Source organism: Pseudorca crassidens, chromosome 6, assembly GCF_039906515.1.
Source record: "Pseudorca crassidens isolate mPseCra1 chromosome 6, mPseCra1.hap1, whole genome shotgun sequence".
NCBI classification, from domain to species: Eukaryota; Metazoa; Chordata; class Mammalia; order Artiodactyla; family Delphinidae; genus Pseudorca; species Pseudorca crassidens.
The window spans coordinates 18,355,840-18,380,378 of NC_090301.1; the positions used below are offsets into that span (position 1 = coordinate 18,355,840).

Below are 24,539 nucleotides of genomic sequence, written 5' to 3' on the forward strand. Positions count from 1 at the left end.
TTTATTCCCAACTTTGTCAGCACTTTATAAAACCAGACTGGAGGCAGAGAGGCCTGAGAAGGCCCCCTTCCCCACCCCCAAGCTCAGCCAAGTTCTGAAGGATCTGCCTCTCCCTGTGGAGGGGACTCTGGGAGTGCGGTTGGGGCAGAGGGAATTGGGAGCTGGACCAGGCCTGCTGGAGCACACACTCCCCCTGCCAAAAGGGATGCTGGGCCTGGAGAGGGGCAGGAAGCAGGACCAGCCCAGCAGTCCTGAGTCCTGGGGGCCTGCCCTCTCCTGCTGACACTCTAGGGCTGGGACCCCGGCTGTCTCTAAATTACTGACCCTCATAGCCCCACCCACCTGCTACATCTGTGTCCCCACCCCCACCCTGTCCTCCCTAAATATATACAAATGTACAGAGGGTTCCACCCCCTCTGGGGTGGGCCCCTTTTTCCACCTCCCTTTCTCCTCCCCTCTACTGGGGCCCATGGCCTGGTCCCCAGCCCTCCCTGGGCACCAGCCTGGGGGTGGAGGGTGTGGACAAGAGGGACCCTTGTGCAAAGCAGCTGGCACTAGGGTGGGTGAGAGCAGGGACCGAGTCCCCACCCTCCCAGTGAGCACCGCCCTCTTCCCCTCAGCTTTGGGCTGCCCCCAAGACTTCGGTCCTAAGAGCGGGAGGCTACGGTGGGGATCTGGGCTGGAGTCCCAGACTCCTGGGTCCTTTTGGACGCAGCACCATCCTAGCAAGCGAAGTCTTCAAAGAGGCCTCCCGGGGGGTGGTGGTTTGGGAGCAGGCCGCTGGTGCCTCCGCCTTCAGCGCGGCCCTGGCTTGGGCAGGTACTCTGCGAGGCGAAGAGCGGGTGGGACGGGGAGAGCTCACGTGGTACCCCCAGGCCTCACACAGCCAGCCTTACCCTGTCCTCTGGGGCAGAGGCCTCAGGGGAGCCCAGGAACCCCCCCCCCCCGCAGGCTAGTTCAGAAGTTATGGGGGGATTCAGTCCTGAGAGAGGACGCTGGCTGTATACAGCGCTCACCCTCACCTGCTCCTTCAGCTCCTGAAGCCCCAAAGTGGAGATGCCCCCAGTGGCGGTCCGGAGGGGGGTCTTGGGACGACGCCACGCCCGCCTCAGTCGGTCCCAGGACACCTGGGGGTTCGGGGTGGGAGGATAGCAGTGGGCTCAGGAAACTCGCTAGAGGAGAAGGATGGGCCCCACCAGGCCCACCTCATAGGACTTGCTGGCCCAGCAAACCCCCCCTAGGACACCCCAGTCCTCCTCACCCATCCCCCTCTCCTGACTCCTCAGCGCGCTCGGGCCTTCCCACCAGTCAGGGGACGCTGGTAAATGACCCTGAGCTTGACCTCCGGCAGTCCAGCTCCACCAGGAAGCCTGCACTGCCCCTCTGCTTTCCCCCCAGCCCTTCCTCCTACCTGCCCCTCCCCATCTGGGTGGCCCCCACCAGGGCCCCATCCCTTGCCTCATAGATGTAGTCTAGGATCTCCAGCAGCGTGAGCACACTGGCTCCGATGAATAAGCCCATCTGTCCCCCGAGGTCCCCTGGGGAGCATGAGAGCAGGGTCAGAGGGGGCAGGCGGGTCCGGTCCACCCCCGTGGAATCGGGGCTGGGGCTCACCTAGCAGGGCTGACAGGCCGTAGGCTGCTCGCTGCTCCATGGCCTCGGATGTCAGGGCTTCAAAAAAGACATCTAGGACCAGGAAGTTCTCCCTGTAGAGACAGGAAGCAGGGTATCCTTAAGGGGCCGTCTTCCTGAGGAGACGGCTGGCGGGACATCCCAGGCCCAGCAGATCCGGATCTGAGGCCCCCCTGTGCCAAGAAGCTCCCAAAAGCTGTGAGGTGAGACAGGCCCAGATGCCTGTCAGCTTCATCTTTTGAGGGCTAGCAAAGGGCCTGGGAGAATAAAACAAAACTCCTGGGCCGGCAAGATTCCCACTCCCCGCCCCAACCCCGCCTTCTCTAAAGCAGCAAATAGTTTTCACTTTGACCCATCCCCATACCTCTCTAGAACCTTCAGTGCCTCCCTATTGCTTGACAGTCTACTCCAGAATTCCTCTTCCAGACCTTCAAGACTGCCCATGATCAGCTGCACTGTACCTTCTTATCCAAACCGCTTTTTTATCTGCTTCTTTCCACACAGCCTCTCTGCTGCTCAGGCTGGTCTTGACATCAGCCCATAGATCTCTAACTGGGATGCCTCCCCTCTCTCCTCTTCTCACGGACCCAAACCCGGCGTGCTCAGAGGCCCAGCTCATGCCTCCTCTACTTCCCCTATGCACATTCATCTCTCCTGGGGCCTAAGAATCAGTCCCACACCTTCAAACACGGCCCCATCCGCAAACTGTGGCATGAGTTCTGTGTTATAATCATCTCTGTCCCCATAGGAGCCAGCGCTGGGCTTGGCACTCAGAGGATGCTCAGCATTGGTAGATTGGCTGCAGGGTACCAGGCCCAAGGCTCAGTGGGACCCCTCCTGTGGGCCACCTGGCTCCTCCCCCATCCCTTCCAGTTCCTCTCCCTCTGCACAGCACTCACTGGACATGCATTTAGCGGCTCCAGGTTGCTGGGGGAGAAAGACGCACAAACAGACGTGCAAAAGACATGCAAACACAAACCAGTGGGTAAATGCAACGACAGAAGTATGTACAGGGTGCTGTGGGGGTGCAGATGAAAGGTGTCTGGGCTAAGAAGGGCTCCCCTGGAGGTGGAGACACAGGATGTGACTTGGAGCATGGGTAGGGGTTAGCTAGAAGAAAAAGATCGTGAAAGGCATTCCTGGCAGGAGACTCATTATTAACAAAGATGCAGCCCACTCCCAGCCTCCACCATGCACCAGGCCTGTTGAGGGTGGCCTCCACCACACACAGACACACACTCACAAACGCACACACGCACGCACACACACACATACATACCGTATGTAGGTCTCATTGCGCTTGTATTTTCTTGCCAGGTACCGGGCTGAGCCCCTGTTGGGGATCTTGACCATGGAGATTTCTTTCCCGTAGCGGGTCAGGTTGCAGGGGGTAGGGCAGAAACATGGGCCTTCGGAGCCCCCACCCAAGGAATCTGCAACACAGAGGCGCCAGCTGCTGTGCGGGGTGGGATGGCCCAGAGGCACACCAGCTGCAGGGAGGAAGCTTAGGGGCTGTCCTGAGGCAGCCACACCCAAACTGAGGGCCCGGTCTGGCCAGCACTGGCACTGCCTGGGGGAGACTGGCTGGGAGTCCCTTCCTGGACCAGCTTCAGACCATCCAAGAAAGTGGGCGGAGGCAGAACCCCCAGCACACTCCTATAGGCTCATCCCTCTGCTGCCCAGCCCCCTGGGACAGAGAGGTCCTCCTGGCTCAGAGGGAGGGCACGGGCCACCCACCAGAGCTAATTAACCACATGAGGCCTCAGACACATGAGGGGCTTGGAGAGGATGCTGGGATGAATGGGATGTATGCATGTGTTCACGTATGCCTACGGATGGGTGGATGGATGAGTGGATACATGGATGGATGGATGGACGGACAGAAGGACAAATGGGCAGGGTTATTATGCTCAGTATGTTCGCCCCCACAGATCCACTCTCCACTCTCCCCACCTTGCTGTGTCCCAGGATGCCAATCTCTGCCAAATGCATCACCTAGACTCCCTGTCCTATGGCTTTGGGTTGGGTTTGGCCAATGGGAGGCCCCGTCAGGATCACAGGGCAAGGAGGGGAGAGATGCCAGGCTTCCTCACTTGTGGTCCCGGCTCCCGGCTCCTGTCCATCTCAGACAGCCACAGGTCCCTCTCTGGGTGCCAGTAGCAACCCCTTCCTTTGCCCCTTAAGGCGTGGGGGCAAGAAAGGCTCCTTAGTTCTGTGGAGTCTCACCACCCCTTGTGGTTCCCTTATCCCCACTTACATCTGTTCCTTCATTAAACACGCTTCAATCACCCCTTTGGCAGATGCAGTTGGTGTGTGGGACAGAGAAGGTGTGATTCTACTGCCGCAGCACCTCAAAGCCGCCCCCGTGGCCCCAGCGTCTGGATTACCGCCGAGCTCTCCTGACCGGTCACCCTGTTCCTAGTCTTCCTCCCCGCTTATCCATCCTCACATCTAATCAGGGTCCCCTTCCTAAAATCAGAAGACATTCTTGCCTTGCCTTAAGCTATTGTTGGCTTCCCAGAGCCTCCCCCGCTCTTTCCAAGCCCTCCTTTGTTCTCTGACCTCCAGCCACACTGACCTTTCTGGGCTCCAGACACACACGCTCTCTCTGGCCACAGGTCTTTAGCACGAGCTGTTCCCACTGCCTAGAACACGTCCCCCCTTTTCACCTGGCTGACTCTTCCACATCCTTCCAGTCTCAGCTCATATGTCACTCCCTCTGGGAATCCTCCCTGCCTGCCCAGGTGAGGCTGCATGCCCTTGCTGGGGCCCTGTAGGATCGCTGAGGTTCCCCTACACAAGGACTAACACGCGGTGCTGTGATGCCCGTCCACAGCCCCGCCAGGCGGTAAGCGCTACAAGAGCAGAGCTCTTGTTCCCACTTTTACCTCTGGCCCCAGTGCAGGCTGCAAACACCTGTAGAATGAATAAATGAATGAATGAATGAAGTGTGGATCAGGCGAGACCTATGGACAGATGGGGTTGCCTTACCCACACCGGTAGCCAGCAATACATCTTTTCTCATACCAAGGGAGAAGACATTTCACTTTCCCAGAGAGGCAAGCTCATTGGCTGAAGCAAGATGAGAAGCCCCGCCCTTCACTCTCAGTTCCGGTTCTCTGCAACCCCCCACCCTGCTCTCTCTACCACAACTGCAAAGGTCCTCAGACACCTGGAGGTACGGGATAAGGCTCAACCCCCAGGAAAAAAAACACCCAGGAAGAGACTGGGAAGAGGGGAGGCAAGGCAGTGAGGACCAGGGTGCACAGAGAGACGAAGAGGAGGAGGGGGCCGGAGAGGTGGGGAGGGGAGAAGGCAGCACGGACCCAGTGTGTGGTCAGCACACTCGATGTAGATATTTGGCGGGCAGATGGTCTCATTGCCTGAAAGGAGAGAAGATTATTCCTGGAGTCTATAGTTCCATCCACTCTCCCCCCCCATATTCCCAAATGTGGGCACATACATGCATGCACACACATAAATGTGTGCACGTGAATTTATACATGCCTGTGCATAGAAGCATGGAGATGTACGCATGCACATATGCACGTAAATCCATGCGTGCTTGCACACACACACATATGCACATGGATTTGCATGCACGTGTTCAAGCACATGCACACAACCTCAAGTACAAAAGTACAGATATGCACAAGTACATGTACGCATAAATACATATTAACAGGCACACAGACATGCACGTGTGCATCCCATATGCATACGTGAAAACATGCATAAAATCCTGAACACATACCATGTACACTCACGTGGGCAGAGACATGCACACATGTTGTCATACACGTGCACCTGCCCCCCTGCACATGAGCAGTGTTCTGCCCTTGGAGGTTCTGGAGCCTGGCAGGGTGACACAGAGAGCTGGCAGGGGGTGGGGTGCCCACCTGGCATGTGCACCATCCGGCAGTGGCAGCGCTGAAGCACGGCCTCCTTTTCACAGCGCAGCCGGCAGGCAGACACACTGTAGGCTGAGTAGCCTTGAAGCTCAGGCTCCCTGAGCGCACTCTCCGCTCGGCAGTTGCCCCAGGGCTGGGGCAGATAGGTCAGCTGCAGAGGTGGGGCATGAGGGGGTCACGCACAGACGTCCTACCCGGCCCTCTGGCGCCCACAGCCCCAGTAAAGTCCATGTGAGGGCTGGTGGGATGTGAGCTTCTGGGGGGCAGATCTGGTCAGCATCCCCTCTGAGCCCAAAGGCCCGGCCCTGTGCCTGACCCAGGACCCAGCTGGAGGTGCTCACCCGCTGTTCCTGGCAGGACACAAAGGTCTGGAAACCTGGGGACACGCCGAAGCCCAGCTGGTGGATGTAGGGTGGCTCCTCCTGGCTGTGGATTTGCACTCGGATGCCTGCCTCAAACGACGTCTCGTCTGCACAGTAGAGATGGGCACCTTTGGAAACCCACCCTAGACAGAGGACCCAGGCCGGAGCCCCTGTCCCTTTCCCGCCTGCATACTTGTCTCTCTCCAGATGGGCAGGTACTCCTCCTGCTGGATGTCCAGCATGATCTCCAGGCCACTGCCCATGCCCCCCACCCGGCTGGCCAGTGAGCTCTGTGGATCCGCGTTGAAGGTATAACACTTCCCATAGCGAGTATAGACCTGGGAATAAGAGACAGGAGCGGGAGGGGCGGGGGTGTGGAAGGGGGAGATGAAAGACAATGCCTTAGGCTTAGGGTTCCCTGTCCCCTGTGACGGCCACCAGACCTGCCTGGTCACCCCTGTCCCATATCCCAGCAACCAACCGACAGCCCAGCCTCCCTTGAGCTCCATCATTTCTACTGACATCCTCTCTTAGATGATTAAAAGGCACCTCCAGCTTAACATATCAATAGTAGAACTCTTGGACTTCCCTGGTGGCGCAGTGGTTACGAATCCGCCTGCCAATGCAGTGGACACAGATTCGAGCCCTGGTTCGGGAAGATCCCACATGCTGCGGAGCAACTAAGCCCATGGACCACGGCTACTGAGCCTGTGCTCTAGAGCCCGCGAGCCACAACTGCTGAGCCTGCATGCCACAACTACTGAAGCCCGCGTGCCTAGAGACCGTGCTCCGCAACAAGAGAAGCCACCGCAATAAGAAGCCCGCGCACCGCAACGAACAGTAGCCCCCGCTCACCGCCATTAGAGAAAGCCCGCGTGCAGCAACGAAGACCCAACGCAGCCAAAATAAATAAATAAATAAAATTTTAAAAATTAGCAGAACTCTTGATGTCTTCCCAAATCCTGTCCCCGACCCATTCTCCTCTTATGAGTAAAGGGCCCCACTACCTACCTAGTTTCTCAAGTCAGAATCCCTGAACTCTCCCTCTCCCTGTAGGTTGGTTGCTGGGATATGGGACAGGGGTGACCAGGCATACAATGCAGCTGCTGTCCCAGGCAATATCTATTTAGAATCCATCTACTCTCCTTCCATCTCATGTTCCCCTTTCACCATCATCTCCCCCCCGGCCACGGCGGCAGGCTCCTAACTGGTGCCCTTCATCGGTCTTTGCCTCTCTCTCCAAAGCCATTCACTACACAGTAGCCAGAGTGTTCATTCTAAACTGAGGAGATCCAATCAAGCCACTTGCCAACTTGAAGTCCACCAATGGCTTCCCATATCCCAGAGCATAAAGCCAAATTCCTTCCCTTGCCTGAAAGTCTCCACATGAGGTAACCTTTGCCTCTGTCTCCTGCCTTTCCACTCCCAGATCTCTGAGACAAATTCAAAGTTTCGGAGCGAGTTCCCTGCCCAGGTCTTTGTTCATGCAGTTCCCTCTCCTGGAATGCTCCCCTGCCCCCAGTTGGCATGGCTAGCTGCTCATCTTCTAAGCCTGAGGTTAAGTGTCCCTTCTTCAGATGCACACTCCTATACCACACACACGTTCCCAGTGTCAGCCTCCCCTCATCAAAAGCATTTGTTGGTTTGCTCAAAGTCCTCATCAAGACCTGAGATGATCTTGCTTATCTGTTTGCCTCCGTGTTCATTGCTCATCTTCCCCCCACTAGAATTCATGCTGCACAGGGGCAATGAGTCCAGCACCTGTTCCAGGGCGGGGCACAAGGAATACTTTAATACGCGGTTCCGCCGGCGCAGAAGCAGCCAATCTCGCTTTTCCTCTGCAGAGAGTCCTCCCATGTGAACACCAGATGGCGCTGCAGCCCCGGAGATGGAAGCCGAGGCTCTGGCGGGGACAGAGCTACCGATGGGAGTTGCGAGCAGCTGGGGTCGGGAGGAAGTTGAGGGAGAGGCAGATGGGAGTTCCCCCCTGCCAGGCTCACCCCACAGAGACCAGCCCCCGGGTCAAACCCATCACAGGCGGTACCTTCCCTGGGGGTAAGGAGGTCAGCGCACTCAATCACTCTCTCTCTCCCCGGCCTCTGTCCCTGGGAACATTTTCACTCTGGTGAAAGCTGGGAGAAAAGGCATGAGGCAGTGTAAGGGAAAAGACTCCTAAACGCCTGGCTCCAGAGGGAGGCTGTGGAAGGGAGAGGGCTGGGTGGAGGGCAGTAGGAGCGAGGAGTTCTAAGAACTGGGGGCCTGGGGGTGCCCTCGTTGTGAGGCAGGGTTGTCTCCCATCCCCATCCCCCTAGTTTAATTGCCCTGCTGATTCTCCCCTCTCAAGACAGTTCTTCTATCACCCAAACACCCTGCCTCAGATTCCCAAAACAAAAGCGCGCAAATAACAAGAACTGCACAGTTTACAAAACATGGCAGCATCTGCCACCCCATTTCATCTCCTCAGCCACTCTGGTATCAGGTAGGTTTAATTAGCCTGATTAATACAGATGAGGAAACCAGAGCTCAGAGAGGTGATGTGACTTGCCCAAGGTCACACAGCTTAGGGGGAGAGGTGGAACTCATTGAGATGCAAGACCCAAGGTGTTCCCACAATCCATTGCTGGCAACTCCCCCAACCCAAGCTTACAGCACCCCAAGCCCCGGCTCCTGCTTCAACCCCATCCAGCTGAAATAAGACTGGAGTCTCAACGCTCGACCCCTTTTCCTCCATCCCTCCTTCCCTTGCACTCCACTCCTCTATACCTTCCTTACTCTCTTCTCCATATCTGCTGCCTCTCAATTCAATTCCTCACCTGTCCCTCCCCCCTCCTTCTGCACCCTCGCCACCTTCTGGGTTCCACTCCTTGACGTTGTCTGTATCACCCCTGCCGCAGCTCCCTGTTGTGTGTCCATCTGGGGGCAGGAGTAGGCATCACTGACAGTCCCAGAGCATCTGCTCTGCCCCAGGCACTGCACTAAATGCTTAATATGTTCTTTCCGATGGAATCTCACAATGATCCTACATCCTACAGATGAGGAAACTGAGGCTCCGAGAGGTTGGCTGATTTGCCAAGGTCTCCAAGATCAGTGCTTCTCAAACTTTAATGTGCACCCAAAGCACCTGGGGATCTTGCTAAAATGCAGATTCTGATTCAGTAAACGTGTGTTGGGCAGCAAGACTGAGATTCTGCATTTCTAACAACCTGCTGGTCTGCAGACCGCACCGTGAGTAGAAAGGCCCTAGTCGAAGGGGCAAGAGTCCAGCGAGACAGGCTGACTCTAGACCTGTGCTTTACATGCCACTGGAGGGAGGAGAGCCCTGAAGAGGGCTGAGGGCAAGATCCCTGTGTCCTCAGTCGTGGGGGAAAGGCAGATGGGGGGAATATGTAAGTATTTGTCCCAAATCTCAAAGCACTCATCCCCTTCCTATTTTGGGCCAAGAAGATGCTGGAATCAGCTCTTGCTGCTGCAGCCGTTTTTCAGTGTGTGCTCCATCCAGTTGGGAGGCTAAACAAGGCATGGGCTGCATGGGGGAATCCCAGTAGTGAGCTGCTCACTCGCGCCCCCCGGTGTGCAGCGGCTGACCCTGACCGCTGGGCACTGTCATGGTCTCCCCCATGGGACCATGGACTCCCTGAGGCTGGGAGCCTCGTTTCATCATCTTGGTATCCCCAGAGCCCAGTGCAATTTGCAGAAGGAGGAGTGAGGTCGAGGGAAGGAATGCAAAGTGGACATTATCAAACATTCCCGCTTTGTACTGGGTCCTGTACTTTTGATCTAGTTTCTCCTTTGAGCCTCCAAGAAAACCACATGAGGTAAGCATTGTAGCCCCCATTTCATGTTGAGGAAGCTCAGAGAGGGAAAATGACTTGGCTAAGGGCACACAGCAAGTAAATGACAGCAGAGATTCGAGCAGAACTGAGCCTGATGCCAAAGCAGAGTTAGTGCTTATAAAACACCTGGTAGGTGTTCAGTGAATGAATGAGTCTGGTAGCCTCCTGAACCTGGGTGGGGCTGGGGCAGCCTCCCTGCTCGATACCTCCACCACATAGACACAGACACGGGCTACCTGACACTGAAACTCTCCCTGTACAGGGCAGAGCCAACTGGGAAGGCTTTGGCTCCAATGGCTTCAGATGGTGGTGGCTACCTGGTACGCCTGCCCTTGAGGCGACTGTGTAGAGTGGGGGTGACAAAGGGAGATGGGTGGAAGGACTCTGGGTCTGCTGATGGACAATGGTCTGCAGGGAGTAGACAGGCCAGACTGGCAGGGCCAGGACACCTGCACAGCCCGGGTCAGGCCCGACTGTGGGGCAGAGCAGAGCAGAGCATTGCCCTGGAGACGGTCCCTGGGCCAGGCAGGCAGCAGCGGGTGGAACCACCAGCTCCTAAGTGGCAGAACTCTGGTAGCAGCACAGCCCACATCTTCTTCCATGGAGACGGCACGGCCGCTCTGCCACAGGGTCCCACTGGCTGTCCACTGCTCTCTCCTGAATGGCCCCAGAGGAGGGTGTGTGGACAGGAGTTGAGGGTCCAGAGTCCAGCCACGGAAAGGGGCAGCTCCTGGGCTAGGATGTGCCCTGATGGGCCAAGGGGCTATTTCCAGATCCCCCCCCCCCACCAGCCTCAGCCTCTGGGCCCTGTCCCCATCTCAGAGCCCACCTTCTTCTTCCGTCTGGCTCTCCCTCTTCTCGGCCCTCCCTTGCTCTCTGCCTTCACTCCTAGGTCCATCCCCCTGGCCCTGGGCTGAAGCCCTCCAGACCTAGGCTGGACGGGTTCTAGATAGGTCTGTGTCCATGCTGCAGGCAGACCCGTGGACCAGCTTCCTTCCTGCCAGCCCTCTGCCTGTCCCTCTCAGACCACCTCCCCTTTAGTGTTGGCCTGGACCCTGCCCTGGGTCTGTCCATCTCCCTAGCCTCAGTCGCCTGATCTGTCTCTCTCTCAGGTCTTTCTCCATCCTCCTGGCCTGTCTGTCCTCAGCATCTGATCAGTTATCCATCTGGTCTGTGTCTCTGTCCCTTGCCCTCTGTCAGCCTGTCCGTCCCCCTGGCCTCGTCTTTCTCCCATTGGCCTGGCTGCCCCCCAGCCTCTCTGTTCTTTTGCCCGCTGCATCTCTATACTGTTTCCTTTTCTCTCTATTCTCCAGTCTAGGTGTCCAGTCACTGACTCTTGTATTCCTCCTCTTGACTTTTCCCTGGGCCTGAAGCCACCTCCCCAAGCCAGGAACCCCTCCCCAGGCGCCCTTCCCTCCCCTCCAGGTCTGCCCTAGACGATGATCAGGGTCGGAGAGATCAGTCCAGAGCTTGCTCCTCTGAGCAGTGGCTTCTCTCTCAGTCCCTTGAGTTCCATCTGTCCACAGCTCCCGTTTCCTCGCATTCTTACCCACCCCTCCCCAACCCCTCAACCTCCCTGCAGTCAAGGAGCCCACAGGGTTAACAGGCAATTAGCAGGGCCAGGGCTCAGAGCAGTGAGGGAGAGGGCTCCTCCGCCGGGCCCGCCAGGAGATAAGAAGCAGCCAGGAACAGTCAGGCTGGGCTAATCCCAGCGCTAATCTGCAGCCTGGGCTTTATCTCCAGCGCCTTCTGGGCACCCTGCCTCTGCAGAGGCCTTGGCACCTCCCCCCAGCCCTCTTTTCCATGGCTGCTTTATCCCTCCAAATTCCATCAGCCCTCTCCTGATGTGGTCCGGCCCCATGCCTCTCACTTAGGCCCCTGGAGCGAACTCCCCTTAATCCTGCAGTGCCCTGGGGTCCAGAGTGGGCCAGTGGAAGTGGGTACCTCTTCATCTGCCCTGGACTGTGGCTGGCATCCCAATTCAGATGGTCCTGGGGCCCCAGCTTCACTCAGGGGTGGCCCAAGCACCCAGGTTCCAAGCCTTCTCCTCCTCTGTCCTCGCCAGGGAAGATAGTACCAACTCAGAATGCCTAAGGTGTCTGCGCTGGTCAGAACCGGGAGGTAACTCAGTCCAAACCCTCACTGTACAAAGGCCAAATTGGAAGCCTAGAGATGGCAAGGGACATATCCAAAGACATACAGAAAAAAGAGGGCACGTTCAGAACCTGAGCCCAGTCCCCCACCCCCCACTGGGCCCCAGCATTCTCCACTAACCTCCATCACCCCCCTGGGGGTCAGTAGACCCTGATCCCAGCTCTGGCTCCACCAGTGACAGCTGTGTAACCTTGGTTAGTAAAGTGATTTTTTTACTTCTTTGGTCCTCAGTTTCCTCATCCGTCAAGTGGGGATAGAAATTCCTGCTCGACTTAGTTCACAGGTTTGTTATAAGTCTCAAAAGAAATGAAGTAGGTGAAAGGCATTTGCAAGGTAACATCATATACATGAGGCCTCAATATTAGTAATAAGAGTGTTGTGGAGACCAGTAAGGCCCAAACTGGGGCAGAGATCGACCATTGAATCTGGTGCTGGAAAAGGATCCACCTAAGCTTCATAACATGGAAAAATGGGTGCACATTTTGGAGCTGACAGAATAGGGTTCAAGTCCTGGCTCTGCCCCCAGCCTTGGACAAACAACCGTGGGTGGCGATTTAACCTCTCTGAGCCTCAGTTTACTTATCAGTAAAAGGGGGAATGGTAATTCCTCCTCCTAAGGTTAGTAGTGAAGATCAGAGATAAGTCCAGAGGGATGTGTGCAAGGTGCTCAAGAAAGCAGGGGAGCCCATTTAGGGAATCTTCTTGTCAAGACGGTGCGGCCATTTGATCTCGGCTCCCCACTGGGCCCATTCTCACACGGCATCATGCACCTTGGTAAAGGCCCTCTCAGCAATTGTGGGAGAGGATGGAATTCTGTCAGAGCAAACCCCCCAGGGTCTGAGATCTGGCTGTCCTATCAGAGGAGGGCACAGGCCTGCAGCCCTGCCCTTACTGTCTGTGGGATTCGGGTTCAGTCATTTAACCTCTCTGACCCGCCACTTTTCATCTGTACAACAGGAATAATAATAGGCATGTCAGAGGTGTTATGAGGAAAGAGATAATGTACACAGATAATAGCCACAGTTAACATTTATTCAGTGCTTACTCTGTGTCAAGCATAGTCCTAAGCCTTTTATATCAATTAACTCCTTGATTCTCACAAAAACCCTCCATTGGAGGTTTCTAAACATCTCCATTTTACAGACAAGACAGTGGAAGTCCAGAGAGGGTAAGGAGCTGGCCAGAGTCACATGACGTGGCAGAGGAGGGAACCAGGTGATCTGGCACTGGACTCTGCGCTAACAGCCACTGCGTGCTGAAACATACCTGGCACAGCCCCAGTGAATAGGAGGTGCTTAAGAAATGGTGGGTGGGGACTTCCCTGGTGGCGCAGTGGTTGGGAATCCACCTGCCAGTGCGGGGGGACACGGGTTTGAGCTCTGGTCCAGGAAGATCCCACATGCCGTGGAGCAACTAAGCCCGTGCACCACAACTACTGAGCCTGCATGCCACAACTACTGAGCCCGTGCGCCTAGAGCCCATGCTCCACAACAAGAGAAGCCACTGCATTGAGAGGCCCGCACACCGCAACAAAGAGTAGCCCCCGCTTGCCGCAACTAGAGAAAGCCCACGTGCAGCAACGAAGACCCGATGCAGCCAAAAATAAATAAATAAATGAATAAATTTATTTAAAAAAGAAAAAAAGAAATGGTGGGTGTTCACATCACACTTACTTGTCCAACACCGTTCCTTGAGCCTGTACAATACGCCAGGTACTATGCCTGCTACTGGGGATGATTCGGAGAACAAAATCACTGGTCTCTGCCCTGAGGGAGCTGGCTATCTGGCCCCAAAGGCATTCATTCATTCCAAAAGTGTTTATTGAGCACCTAGGCTGGGAGCCAGGTATACAGCGGTGGTGAACAAAGCACACAAAACCAACAATCCCAGGGACAGGCAAATCACTACTGCTGGGATAGGTGGTATGATAGGGAGACCAATCCAAGTCCCCTGAGAGTGGAACGGGAATTCGACTTGGGTTGGAGAGTATAAAGCTTCCCAGAGCAAGCGCACTCATCCACCCAGGAAGGGCATCCGATCACACCACAGTCAGACACAGGGAGAATACCCCCCACCCCACCCCACCCCGGCCCTAGTGCGCCTGCCCTCCCCCTCAGGGTCAACGCAGCATCCCCCCAGCCCCCAGCCACCCAGGTGCTCTTCAAGGCGACTTCTTCTCCAAGGTAGAAGTGCTTGTGAGTCTAGGAGGAAATGGGCACGACGTTTGAGCAAATGTAAACGCGTGGGCAGTAGTGGAGAAGTAGGAGACAGTCAAGGCCGTACGACTCCAGGCTGAGGCCAGGCTGAGGCCGAGCTGGAGCTGGGAGCCCGGAGCCCTTGGGGCCGTGGAAGAACACGGTGATCTCAGGGAGCGCCGCGTCTCCACTGGAGAGGAGAGAGCGGGGTCTCCAGGACGCAGGTAAACAGCCAAACCTGTTCCCAGGTAGCGACCGCATAGGCCTTAAACCCTAGAAAGTCAGTTTTGCAGACGGGAATATTTTTAATTTGTAACGAAGTCCTTCCCTGACGTTCCAGCCCTCGATGCAAAGTTATTCGTTAAGAGCTTGCCTACACAGTGGATCGCATCCGTGTCCAGGAGGGAGTTCAGGAACCGAGACCCAGGAGGTGGAGGAGATGGAGGAGGTGGGTGAGTGCGTCCGAGCCTCCAGGCTGGGCCCAGCCGCACCCAGAAGGCCGCACCCACCGCCTCGTGCTCCTCGCCGCCCCCCTCCTCCCTCCCGCGGGGCCGGCATCCATCGCGGCGCCCGGGCGCCCTCCCTCCGGTCTCCTCCGGGCTCCTCCATTCTCCTCCCGGGGTTTGCCTCATTTGCATTCCTCCGGCTCCCGGCTCCTCGGCAAAGTGACCTCCGCACACAGCCTCGCCAAAGGCTTCCACCGCGGAGGGAGACACCGCCTCCCGCCGCGCTCCGCGGCCGGGGAGGAGCGAGGGGCGCGAGCCGGCACGGCGGGGCGGCGGCCCGGGCCCCAGCGGATGGATGCAGAGGGAAAGGCCCGGTGCCGAGGGACGCAGAGGGACTCGGATGGGATTTGAACCCGCGGCCTCAGATCCTCAGCGGGGCGGGAGTGGGACGTGGAGGTCAGCACAGGCCGGCGAAGCTGCGGCCCCGAAATGGAACCCCAGCTTGGAACCCGGGGCTCCCCGACACCCCGTCTGCTCCCCCTGCACCCCTACTGGAGAGGAGCCAGCCCTACCGGGCAGTCGCCCAAGGGCCCCCAGCCCTTCCGGGGGCCTCCTCAGCCCCCAGCCCCGCTCTCCTGGCCGCCGAGCCGCCTCCCCTCCCCCCCTGTGGTGTTTACACCTTTCACACATTTGTAAAGCTATTATCCTGTCCACGCTTAGCCACCGCTGAGCCAAGCGCCACGGATTTAGCTCCTTTAATCTTTCCTCCTAAATCAATCCTCCATTTCCCCTTAATCATCCCGTGGCTCCTCTCTGAACTCTCTTGCTGCTGCCTGTGCCTGTCTTTCTGGAACTGTTCCCCCTCTGACTGAAAGTGGGTGTCCCAAGGGCATGGTGAACATTTGCGGGGGGGGGGGGGGGAGGTTGGATTTTCAGCGCTGCCAACCCCGGCCTCCTCGGGGCCTGAGCGCCGGGGAAGAATTGCAGATACCCCCTCCCTCTTCTGGAAAACACACAGCACTCTGAAGCCTCTTATCTCCACCCACGGGGTCTCTGTCCTCCTTCTGCCTTCCCACCCGCCATTCATGTGGGATGGCTCCAAGACCCTAAGCCTCCACCAGGATTTACAAAAAAACAAAAACCCCAAACCCTCAGGCCTCCTGTCCACGGTTCTGGCTGTCCCCACCCCCTCTGCCCAGCTGCTGCAAGGAGGTGGCATTGCCAGGAGAAGGACAGGGAAACACTGATAACAGCCTGAGGCTGCCCTCTCATTCCCTCCTCCAGGGAGGCTGTCCATCTCTTCCCGCCACCCTGAGTCTCCACCCCGCATTCACTCCCCCTCCTCCGCCCAGTGACCTCAGCCTGGGTAGTCCCGAAACTCTGCACTCCGAGTACTCCTTGGGGCGCTCCTGCCTCCCTGCCCCCTGGTCCTGGTCCTTTCTGTCCCTGGCCTGGGCTTGGCAGAGACAGGCCTGCCACCAGCCGCGAGAGGGAGCAGATTCCTCCCGAGAAGCAGAAGGGCCGGGGTGGGTGTCCAGGAAGGAGCACGGGCAGAAAGAGGGAGGACAAGAGGGAAACGCGGGGGCCATTTCTTCAAAGGCTAATCAGCATCTTCCGGCAGTGCCACGAGAAGCTGAGCTGATAATGAGCCCAGCTCGGGGCTGATGCCTGATTAATGAAGAGGCCACGGGGCTGCAGAGCAGGGCCAGGTGGGGCACGTCCCTCCTGGCATTCCCCGTTGCCCTTGCAGGCCAGCCCCGGGTAACAGTCACAGTCCCTGCCGCTGGTTGCTGGGCTCAAATCCCCCTCCAGCAACTCCACCGGCCAATGGGAGGCGGCCAGGCTGAGAGCGCCCCCTCCAGGAGGGCCTGAGGGGCAGCAGCCAGCAGTGGGGCAGGCGGTGGGGAGGGCAGGCACGCTGGGTCCTGCAGTCGGAGTTGTAGCTAGACCTCTGAATGTTTTTTTTACTCAGGAAATTTTTAATTAAAATAATCAAGACTCCGGGCTTCTCTGGACAAATTGGAAGACCCCCTAACACCGGGCATCCCTGACCACAGGGCAACAGTTAGCTGGGGCTGAGAAACAGCTGCTCCCTTCAAGGGTAAGTGACCTTCACTTCCCCTCATACCCCACCCTTCCCTACTGTGTGCCTTCTCAGACCTGATCTGCCTGGCTCCCGAAGGCAGGGCCACCCCTGAACTAGATGTTGAACTAAACGTTCTCCAGGTTCACGCCTCAGGAGAAGGTGGGGCCGGAGGGCACGGAGGGCTGGGCTGGGAGTGAGGGTCCGAGGTAAGCTCATCCGGTAGATGAGAGGCCGCAGTGGGAATCCTCTCCCTTCCGGAGTCGCGGGGGCAAGGGGCAGCCCTCAGGCCCTCGGCGCCAGTGGCGGAGGCCTGGAGTTGGGACGTCTGTGGAGTAGCCCCTCCCACAATCAAGGAGTGGGTGCAGAGACTGTCAGTACCGGCCTGACCACACCAGGGAAGGGGCGGGCTCAGGAGGAAGCTTGGATAGAAGGCCGGGGATGGCGGAGGAGCCTGGAATTGTGGGCTGGGGGAGCCAGAGAGTGAGGGAGGGCTGGCACGCAGCTCCCTCTGCCTCAGAGCCGTCCCGACTGAGCTGGGGTGGGGCTGGGAGAGGAGGGAAGGGGGCAGGGAGGAGGACTGCCCAGCTGGAAGAGGCCTTGTCTAATTGTGCCTGATTAGCAGAGAGGAAGAGAACAGGGCGAGTGATTAATAGTCACGGCAGTCACCAGCGTGTGGGGAAGGAGGGTTGGGAGGCGGGGAGGGAAGGCTGACAGCCCGAGAGGGGATAGAAACAGGGAAGTGCCCACAGGTCTCTGGTCACCTGCACCTCCGGGGGCTGCCTGGACCCCGGAGGACCCCACAGAGAGGGGCTGGCCCTCCCCCTGCCTCCTCGTGGATTCTCTGCCTTCCCCATGCCTCGATTTTCCAGACAATAGAATGGAAAAGACCAAGGTCATGTCCTGCACCTGGGAAGAAAGGTGTATCTGTTCGGTGGTGTTTCCAGACACCTCGATGTCCCCAGACACAGGCCCCATCCTCAGCTCAACCGGGGACCTCAGCCCGGAGAGGAGATGGCCGGACTTCTGATCACAGCCCACCACCATCACTTTATATCCTTTGATGCCCGTTGGAAAGCCTAGCCCTGACCAACCTGGCAGCCTGAACCACGTCCCCAGGACCACCTAGAGCAGCACTGTCTGATATGGCAGCCACTGGCCACACCCCGCTGTTTGAATAGAACCTTCATTCTCTCTGTCACACTAATCACACTGCAGATGCTCACTGGCCTGTGTGGCTAGTGATGACCACGCTGGACAGTGCAGAGGCAGGACATTTCCGTCATCACAGAGTGTTCTGTGGGACAGCACGGATCTCAAGTGTATGCACTACTACACATGCACACGCGTGCCTGAGACCTGGGGAGGGTTGGGAAGCATGGGGATGCTATAATAGGGTGGGGGGCGGAGGCTTGAGGGTCAAGAGAGGAGGAAGGCTAGGTGATGGAGACTAGCGAAGATGCCAGCACGTAGGTTGGAAAACAGCAGGTGGTGCTGGGAACAGTCAGGTTAAAGAGAGCCAGGAGTTGGGGTGGTGGCATTTCTAACAGCTGACACTCTGAGTGCACGTGGTGTGTGTGCCAGGCAGTGTGCTATGCCCTTTACAGCCACCTCTTTTAATCCTCACAACCACCCGAATTTTTTTAGGTTCTAATATTCTATATCACGAATACAGAAACTGAGGCTCACAGAAGCTAACTTCTCCAAGGCCACCCAGCCAAGGTTTGAGTCCAGACCGTCTGGCTCCCGAACCCACACACTTGACCACTCCACCGTACAGTCCCCAGCTGAGAGGAGACGCTGGAATTTAGAGCCACATTTTACAGCTGAAGAGACGAAGCCTAGGAAGAAAGAGTGATTTCTGCCTTCTAGTAAGTGGGCAGGCTGAGAGCAGCCGCAGGGGGGAAAGTATAGATGGGGCTTGGCGCGCTGGGCTGGGGGAGCGGACGGCGGTAGGAATTGAGGAGGAAGAGAGAACATATAAGTGGTGGTGGAGGTGGGAGTGGGTTGGTATGAGACTGGGTGAGGAGGGGGGCGGCGAAGAGAAGAGATGGGGTGAGCTGGGTGGAGGGGCATATGGGTGGAGAGGTGGAAGCATCGCTCCTCTCTCTCGCCTCTCTCCCCTCCCCTCCTCTCCAAACCTCACCCAGGCTGCTTCATCCGTTAAGCCTTCCCAGCCCTCTTCAGCCCAGAATGGCCCCTCTCTCTGAACCCAGGCTCTTACTATCCATGTAACCTCGTTTGGCAATTAATCCCGGCACCTCCTGACACTGCTTGCATGGCTGGTTAACTCCTCCATTGGTAAAGCTTTTTAAGTGTCCCCATCCCAGCTCCACCACAAGAGTGGAGGCTGCTTGAGGACAGGGACTGGGGACCAGGGCTCCCCTTCTTTGTTCTCCACCACAGCACCTGGCAGCGAGCCTGGCACACAGTAGGTGCTCAGAACTCCGTGTTGATTGAGGGACTGATTGGGAATCAGTGAGGGGATATTAGGGAGCGTGGGGGTGAGAGCGACTGCAGTGGTAACAGAAGCAAGAGCGGCAGCTGAGGGGACTGGGGGAGGGCATTTTACCCGGAGTAAAAATAGGCTGGAAAATGTGACATTTATTAACTTGGATTCCGGAAGAAAGGTCACAGCAGAGTGGGGAGTGGGAAGGAGGAAATGGGGAAAGCAACAGAAAACACATACCTTCCCCAAAGCGCGTCGTTGTCTCTGACCATCTCAGCACACGTGCCCTGGCAGGTTCCCACCACTGATTCCTGCACCCATCACCCCTCCATCGATCCCACATCCCCATCACGGGCTCCATATTCTCACCACGGAGTCTACTGTGGACCTCATGTCCTCATCAGAGACCCCTGATGTCTTTGTCTCCATACCCCTTCTCCAGTCTTGCCCACACAATACACCCCCATCTTCCCCGTTACCATGGATCATCCCATCCCAACCATAATCCCAGACCCTTGTAAACTGGCAGCAGACTCAGCCTTGGAATGCCAGGTCCAAGGGAGAGTTACACTCAGCACATGGGGGGTGGGGTTTGGGCAGAAGGGCATGGGGACTAGGCTGAGTGGGGGGACAGGTGGATCCAAGGGGAATCCCTGGCCCCCCGTGCTTGCTTTGCTCCTCTGCCCCTCATTGTCCTGCTGCAGCCCCAGAGCAGAGACCCACAAACTTCTGTCCTTTTCTCTCCATCCTCAGGGTACGAAAGGGCCTGTGGGATGTCCACCCTCACCTCTGCCTGGCCATCCCCAGATCCACAGGGACTCGCCAGCTTTAATCCGGGGGCTCCCTGTTCCCATATCCTCCAGGCACCTCCTCCTTTCCTGGAGGCCAGGCAGCTACCCCCCGCCTCCCTCACCTTGCTTCCTTGCCCCTCTATCTCTTCCTTCCCTCCCCTCCCCCTGAGGCTTCATTACTCTTCCTCTTGCCCTTCCACCCCTCACCGGGGCCTGGGACACAAACTCCCACTCAGGGACACAAAGGCCCCATTGATTTCTGCCCCAACAGCACCTGCTGACACGGGCTCTGTCCCCACCCCCAAAACTCAGGAGTGACGATGTCTCACAGAGGAGCCCCACGGACCCGAAAGGCCACATTCACACACCGCTCCTTAGGGACAATCGCTTTGAGAGCGTTGAATTTTTCCTGGAAGAAGGGGCGTGCAGCTGGACAACAGGCCCCCGCCATCCCCTCCCCGCCCCGGTTCCTCTCCCAGCACATCCTCCTTCTCGTCCCTTCCTCCATTTCTACGCAACTCCCGCCATCCAATGGCAGGAGGACCCCGAGGCTGCAGGCATGGTGGGGGCAGGAACACGGGTGGAGCATGTTTCCTGGTGCTACTGAGGCAGTGAGTGAATGAGAGCCCGCGTGCGGGCGCCGGGCCGTGAGAAGGAGAAGGTCCCCATCTGGGGCTGGAGCTGGAGGCTGGGCTGCATGGGCGCCACGTCGATGCCACGTATTTGCACACGCGCTGGGCGGTGGTCACAAGAATGAAAACACACCCCACACACCCCACACGCACACGATGCCGGGGGTAAACTGTGGACTGGGGACAGCAACTCAAGCACCAGGAATAATAGACAGCCTGTGACTATGGGTGAACGGAGCACCGACAGACAGACAGACAGCATACAAGACACACTTCACACACACCTCACACACCCGATTGTGGGAGGTGTGCATGGGAGGGTAGCCCAAGCCAACACTCCACTCCACTCCTCGTGAGAGTGTGTGTGTGTGTTTGCACATATGTGAGAGACGGGGAGCAGGGGCTGAGGCAGGTGGGGGTGTCACAAGAGGGGACAGCATCCACGGTGTGACCCTGTCCTCAGCAGCTTAGTAAGAGCTGGGATGTGGGCACGGGGATGAGCAGCTCTCTGGGTGCGTGGGTGTGCAGGTGTGCACGTGAGTGTAGTGACAGGGACACTGTGTGAGAGAGTGTGCAGGAAACTATGTCCCCATGCGGTAGGGGTGTGTGTGTGTGTGTGTGTGTGTGTGCGCGCACTGGGCAGCAGTGAGGGTGAGCCATGCACCTAAGAGTGAATGAGTGACCCTCAGTGTAAGAGCCAGAGCCGGGCAAGAACCAGGAAACAGAGGGAGGGCCTGCAAAGCGGGAGAAGCTGGAGGGGCAGCGTGAAAGAGGGATGTGTGAGCGAGTCAGTGAAAGGGTGTGTGTGTGAGAGACACTGGCACCCAGTGTACGCGAAGATCGGCTCTGTCCAGGCTGCCTGCCGGGCCAGCTCCCCCAGAGGCAGCCCTGAGTCCCCCCTTTGCTGGAGCCCCCAGAACACCCTCTCCCCATCGCCCTTTTGGGTGGGGAGAAGAATCCAGTGGCCACAGGAGAAAAGGAGAGCAAGAGAAAAGCGGGGGTCACTTGGTCCGGCTGTAGCATGGTGCATCCCTCCCCTGCAAGCTGACCAGCTTCTGGGCCCCCGGGCCCACTCCAGGACCCTTGGCCCCCAGACCTAGGCTCTGCAGCGGCGGCAGAGCCCGAAGAGAGTGGCAGCAGCAGCACGGTAAGCCCCCACGAGCGTCCACTGCTCCATGCTGGGGAGCCCGAGGGCAACACCGGGCATGGGGGCGACACGAGGCCAGCCTCTGGCGGCGGCAGGAGGGGAAGCCCTGATGAGGATGCCCTGCGCACCACTCCCTCCCCCACCGCCAGCCTCTGGCCACCCCAGGCTGGGCGGGCCGGCTGGCAGGACTCACCACGGAGAAGTTGCTGGCGGAGCAGTGGTGCCCGCTGAAGTTGCAGCTCTTGAGCATATCCGCGAGCTGGTGGCCAGTGCGGTTGAGGATGTCTACCATGTCGGGCTCCGGGTAGCGCAGACCAGCGGCACGGTGCCCGTCCCGGTCTTTGGGGGGCAGCCCGGTCAGGTTGGCCAGGTGGAAGATGTCGGCGTCGCTGAGTGCCGAATGCCGGAAACGGTTGATGTTGCAGAGGGTGACGGCCGGGAAGCCCGCCACTGGGGCTGGGGCAGCCGGGTCCATTACCACCAGGTGAGGCCGGGTCAGGTAGCCCCGGGCGAGGCCGGCCGCCTGGTACAGGAAGGCAGCCAGCGAGGTGAGTAGGGCCAGTGCCCACAGGGTTCTGCGCAGTCCATGGGGGCCTGGGCCACAGGCCCGGCCCAGCCCGTGCAGAGTGCTGGTGCTGGCAAAGGTGGCCAGGTCCCGGGGGGCTGATGCCCCCCGCGCGGCCCCCAGGAGGCTCTGCTCATCCCCTGCCTCCTTCTCCTTGGGTTTCGCATCCTCCTCTGCAAATTTGATTTTGCACACAATCTCGATCGGCATCTGTGCCCAGCTGCTGGGACTGGTTGGAGCCTACCTGCCCCTGTCCCTCCCTGGCCAGCAGCCCCCGGTGCCCTCCGGAGTGGCTGCGGGGGCAGCGGCTGCTCTTCTAAACTCAGGGCAAACGGGAAGAGGACGGGGACAGGGTGGGGGCCTGAGGTGGGGGAGTCACTCCCACTCCCGGCGACTCCGCAGCCCTGGCGCTGCCGCTGCCGCTGCCGCTGCCGCTGACGCCTCTGCCGCCGCTTGTCTCTCTCCTCGATCGTCTCCTTGTGGCTTCCCTTATCAGCACCGGCACAGCTGTCAGCCCCTGCGTGTGTCCCTGCGAGCGAGCGAGCGAGCGAGGGAGCGAGGGAGCGAGCGCTGCTCCGCCACGCCGCGCAGCCCCAGCCGCTCCGCTCAGCATGTGCTCCGGAGCCCACCCCGTGCTTAATAATTCAGGACATGTCAACAGCGTTTCACCGGCGGCACGGGCGGCAGGAGCCAGGCCAGGGGAGGGGGCAGCCCCCAGCCCGGGACAGGGATCGCCCGTCCCTGCTGCCTGAGACCTCGTCGGGATAGCCCCAAACTCTTGCTACACCCTAGCCATTCGTGGGGTCCCCGCATGGCCCCACTCCCAGGCCACCCGGGGAGGAGGGCTGCACCCGGAGTCCTTCGCTCATTCTGCCACTTTTCTGGACCGCACCCCAGGAAGGGCCAGCCGACTCCATCCCCGACCTCCTGGCCTCCCTGACTCCTGACTGCAGCCACCCAGCCACCACCTGACCCCACTACCCCACTCACGGCGGCTTCCAGAAACTCCTCGGGAGAGCCACTTGTTTGAATGAGGGAGGGGAGGGGAGGGGAGGGCAGAGCAGAGAAGGGCAGGCGAGACAGACAAGGGGACAATGGTGGTTCCACCAAGATTCGTGGCTTCCCTGCAGCTTTGCTCCCGACTTAACACCCACCATACCCCTGCCCCCTCTGGGATGCTGGCCGCCCCCTCTGGGATGCTGGCCGCCCTCTCCCCGACTTCACCTCCACCCCCGAAACTCAGTGTCTCATGTGTCTGGGACAGAGGGCACCCTGGCTGACTTGCACATCTGTGGCCGCTTTGCTTCGCCAAATGTTTCCCAAATCCCTTGCCAGGCCGGGGGTTGGGGGCACGTGTTGGGTGGACAGGCCAGGGAGCAGAGGAGGTGTGATGTGGTGAGAGGGTGTGGAACGGAGGTCAGGAAGAGCCCACATGGGGGTGCTGGAGGGAGCAGAGAGGTGCTGCGCTTGAATGGGAAGGAACGCAGTCCTAGGGAAACGGATACGGGGGCGCCTGGCAGAGGGGCAGGGGAGCCCTGGGGTGGCTGCCGCCTGGCGGAGGGGAAGCAGGCATGCGGGCTGCTATCACAGGCGGGGATGGGGCCCCTGGTGGCCGGCGGAGAGGAGGTGATGCCTGGGTGCCCCCAGGGTGGGGGTGGTCACCGTGAGCAGCTTGTGCTCTGGGGGTGGGTGCCCGTGTGAGAGCGAGAGCCCTCATGGGACAGGAAGTACTCATCCCCTAGAGGAAAGGTGGGGGGCTGATTAATCGGGGCACTAATGAGCAGCAGGGAGAGGAAGCTCAGAGGGGTGGGGGAGGCAGCTCCATCGATCCGAGCCGCGGAACCGGCAGCTGAAAAAAAAAGTGAGAAGGGAATCGATCTGAGGGAAACAGCAGCTGCTGGGGATTAGAGTCCGAGGTCCCCCCGCTGCCCAGTGGCCACCTCTCCCCTGCGGCGGGCCTGCCCTGCCGGTCGCAGCCCCTGCGCCTAGCCTGGGAAAGGGGCCCAGGGATGGCTCCCCTGGGGAGCAGGGAACCACTCTGCTCACCCTTGGTTGCAAGGCCGGGTCAGGCCCCGTCCATCACAGGTCACCCCAGCACGGAGCCCACCCACACACAGCCGCCCACCAACCCTGGCCCTTTGGGGCACCCTGTTGGGGTTTGTCTCCAGCGGCCCCTTGGCTGGGCCTCCCCACCAGCCGTCCCCCCCAAGCTGGGGAGCTGAGACCCCTGGGGTCTCAGGGGCTGCATCTGGCAGCATCCCAGAGGGGAAAGGGGTTGGCACCCGGAGCCCCCAAGCGATGACAGACTGTCCCCATCTCTGCCCGCTGCCCAGGGGCAG

The 24,539-nt window shown here is 58.8% G+C and overlaps 1 protein-coding gene and 1 long non-coding RNA gene across 5 annotated transcripts; one reads left to right on the forward strand and one right to left on the reverse strand.

The window, feature by feature from the left end:
- Positions 1 to 24,539, reverse strand: ASIC4 (acid sensing ion channel subunit family member 4). Its single transcript, XM_067740460.1, has 10 exons — positions 21,829 to 24,539; positions 6,099 to 6,243; positions 5,885 to 6,012; positions 5,532 to 5,694; positions 4,959 to 5,015; positions 2,912 to 3,065; positions 1,615 to 1,706; positions 1,459 to 1,538; positions 1,023 to 1,127; positions 1 to 824 (listed from the first exon to the last, which is right to left on the reverse strand). Exons 1-10 carry the CDS (start codon positions 22,408 to 22,410, stop codon positions 723 to 725), a joined length of 1,608 nt encoding a protein of 535 aa, XP_067596561.1. The 5' UTR covers positions 22,411 to 24,539; the 3' UTR covers positions 1 to 722.
- On the forward strand, positions 14,756 to 18,886 carry LOC137226177 (uncharacterized). 4 transcript variants are annotated; one of them, XR_010944243.1, is made up of 4 exons: positions 14,756 to 14,989; positions 16,506 to 16,634; positions 18,292 to 18,487; positions 18,767 to 18,886. It is a non-coding gene; the product is annotated as an uncharacterized lncRNA (long non-coding RNA). The 4 variants fall into 4 exon arrangements; XR_010944244.1 differs by lacking the exon at positions 14,756 to 14,989 and adding an exon at positions 15,870 to 16,059 and having other exon boundaries at positions 18,264 to 18,487; XR_010944241.1 differs by lacking the exon at positions 14,756 to 14,989 and adding an exon at positions 15,884 to 16,059.

Coding starts and splice junctions, on each gene's coding strand:
- ASIC4 (XM_067740460.1), bottom strand. CDS start 22,410: ATGCCGATCGAGATTGTGTGCAAAATCAAATTTGCAGAGGAGGATGCG. Junction 5,016..5,531: donor CCGGATGGTGCACATGCCAG/GTGGGCACCCCA, acceptor CTCTCCTTTCAG/GCAATGAGACCATCTGCCCG. Junction 825..1,022: donor TTCAGGAGCTGAAGGAGCAG/GTGAGGGTGAGC, acceptor TTCGCCTCGCAG/AGTACCTGCCCAAGCCAGGG.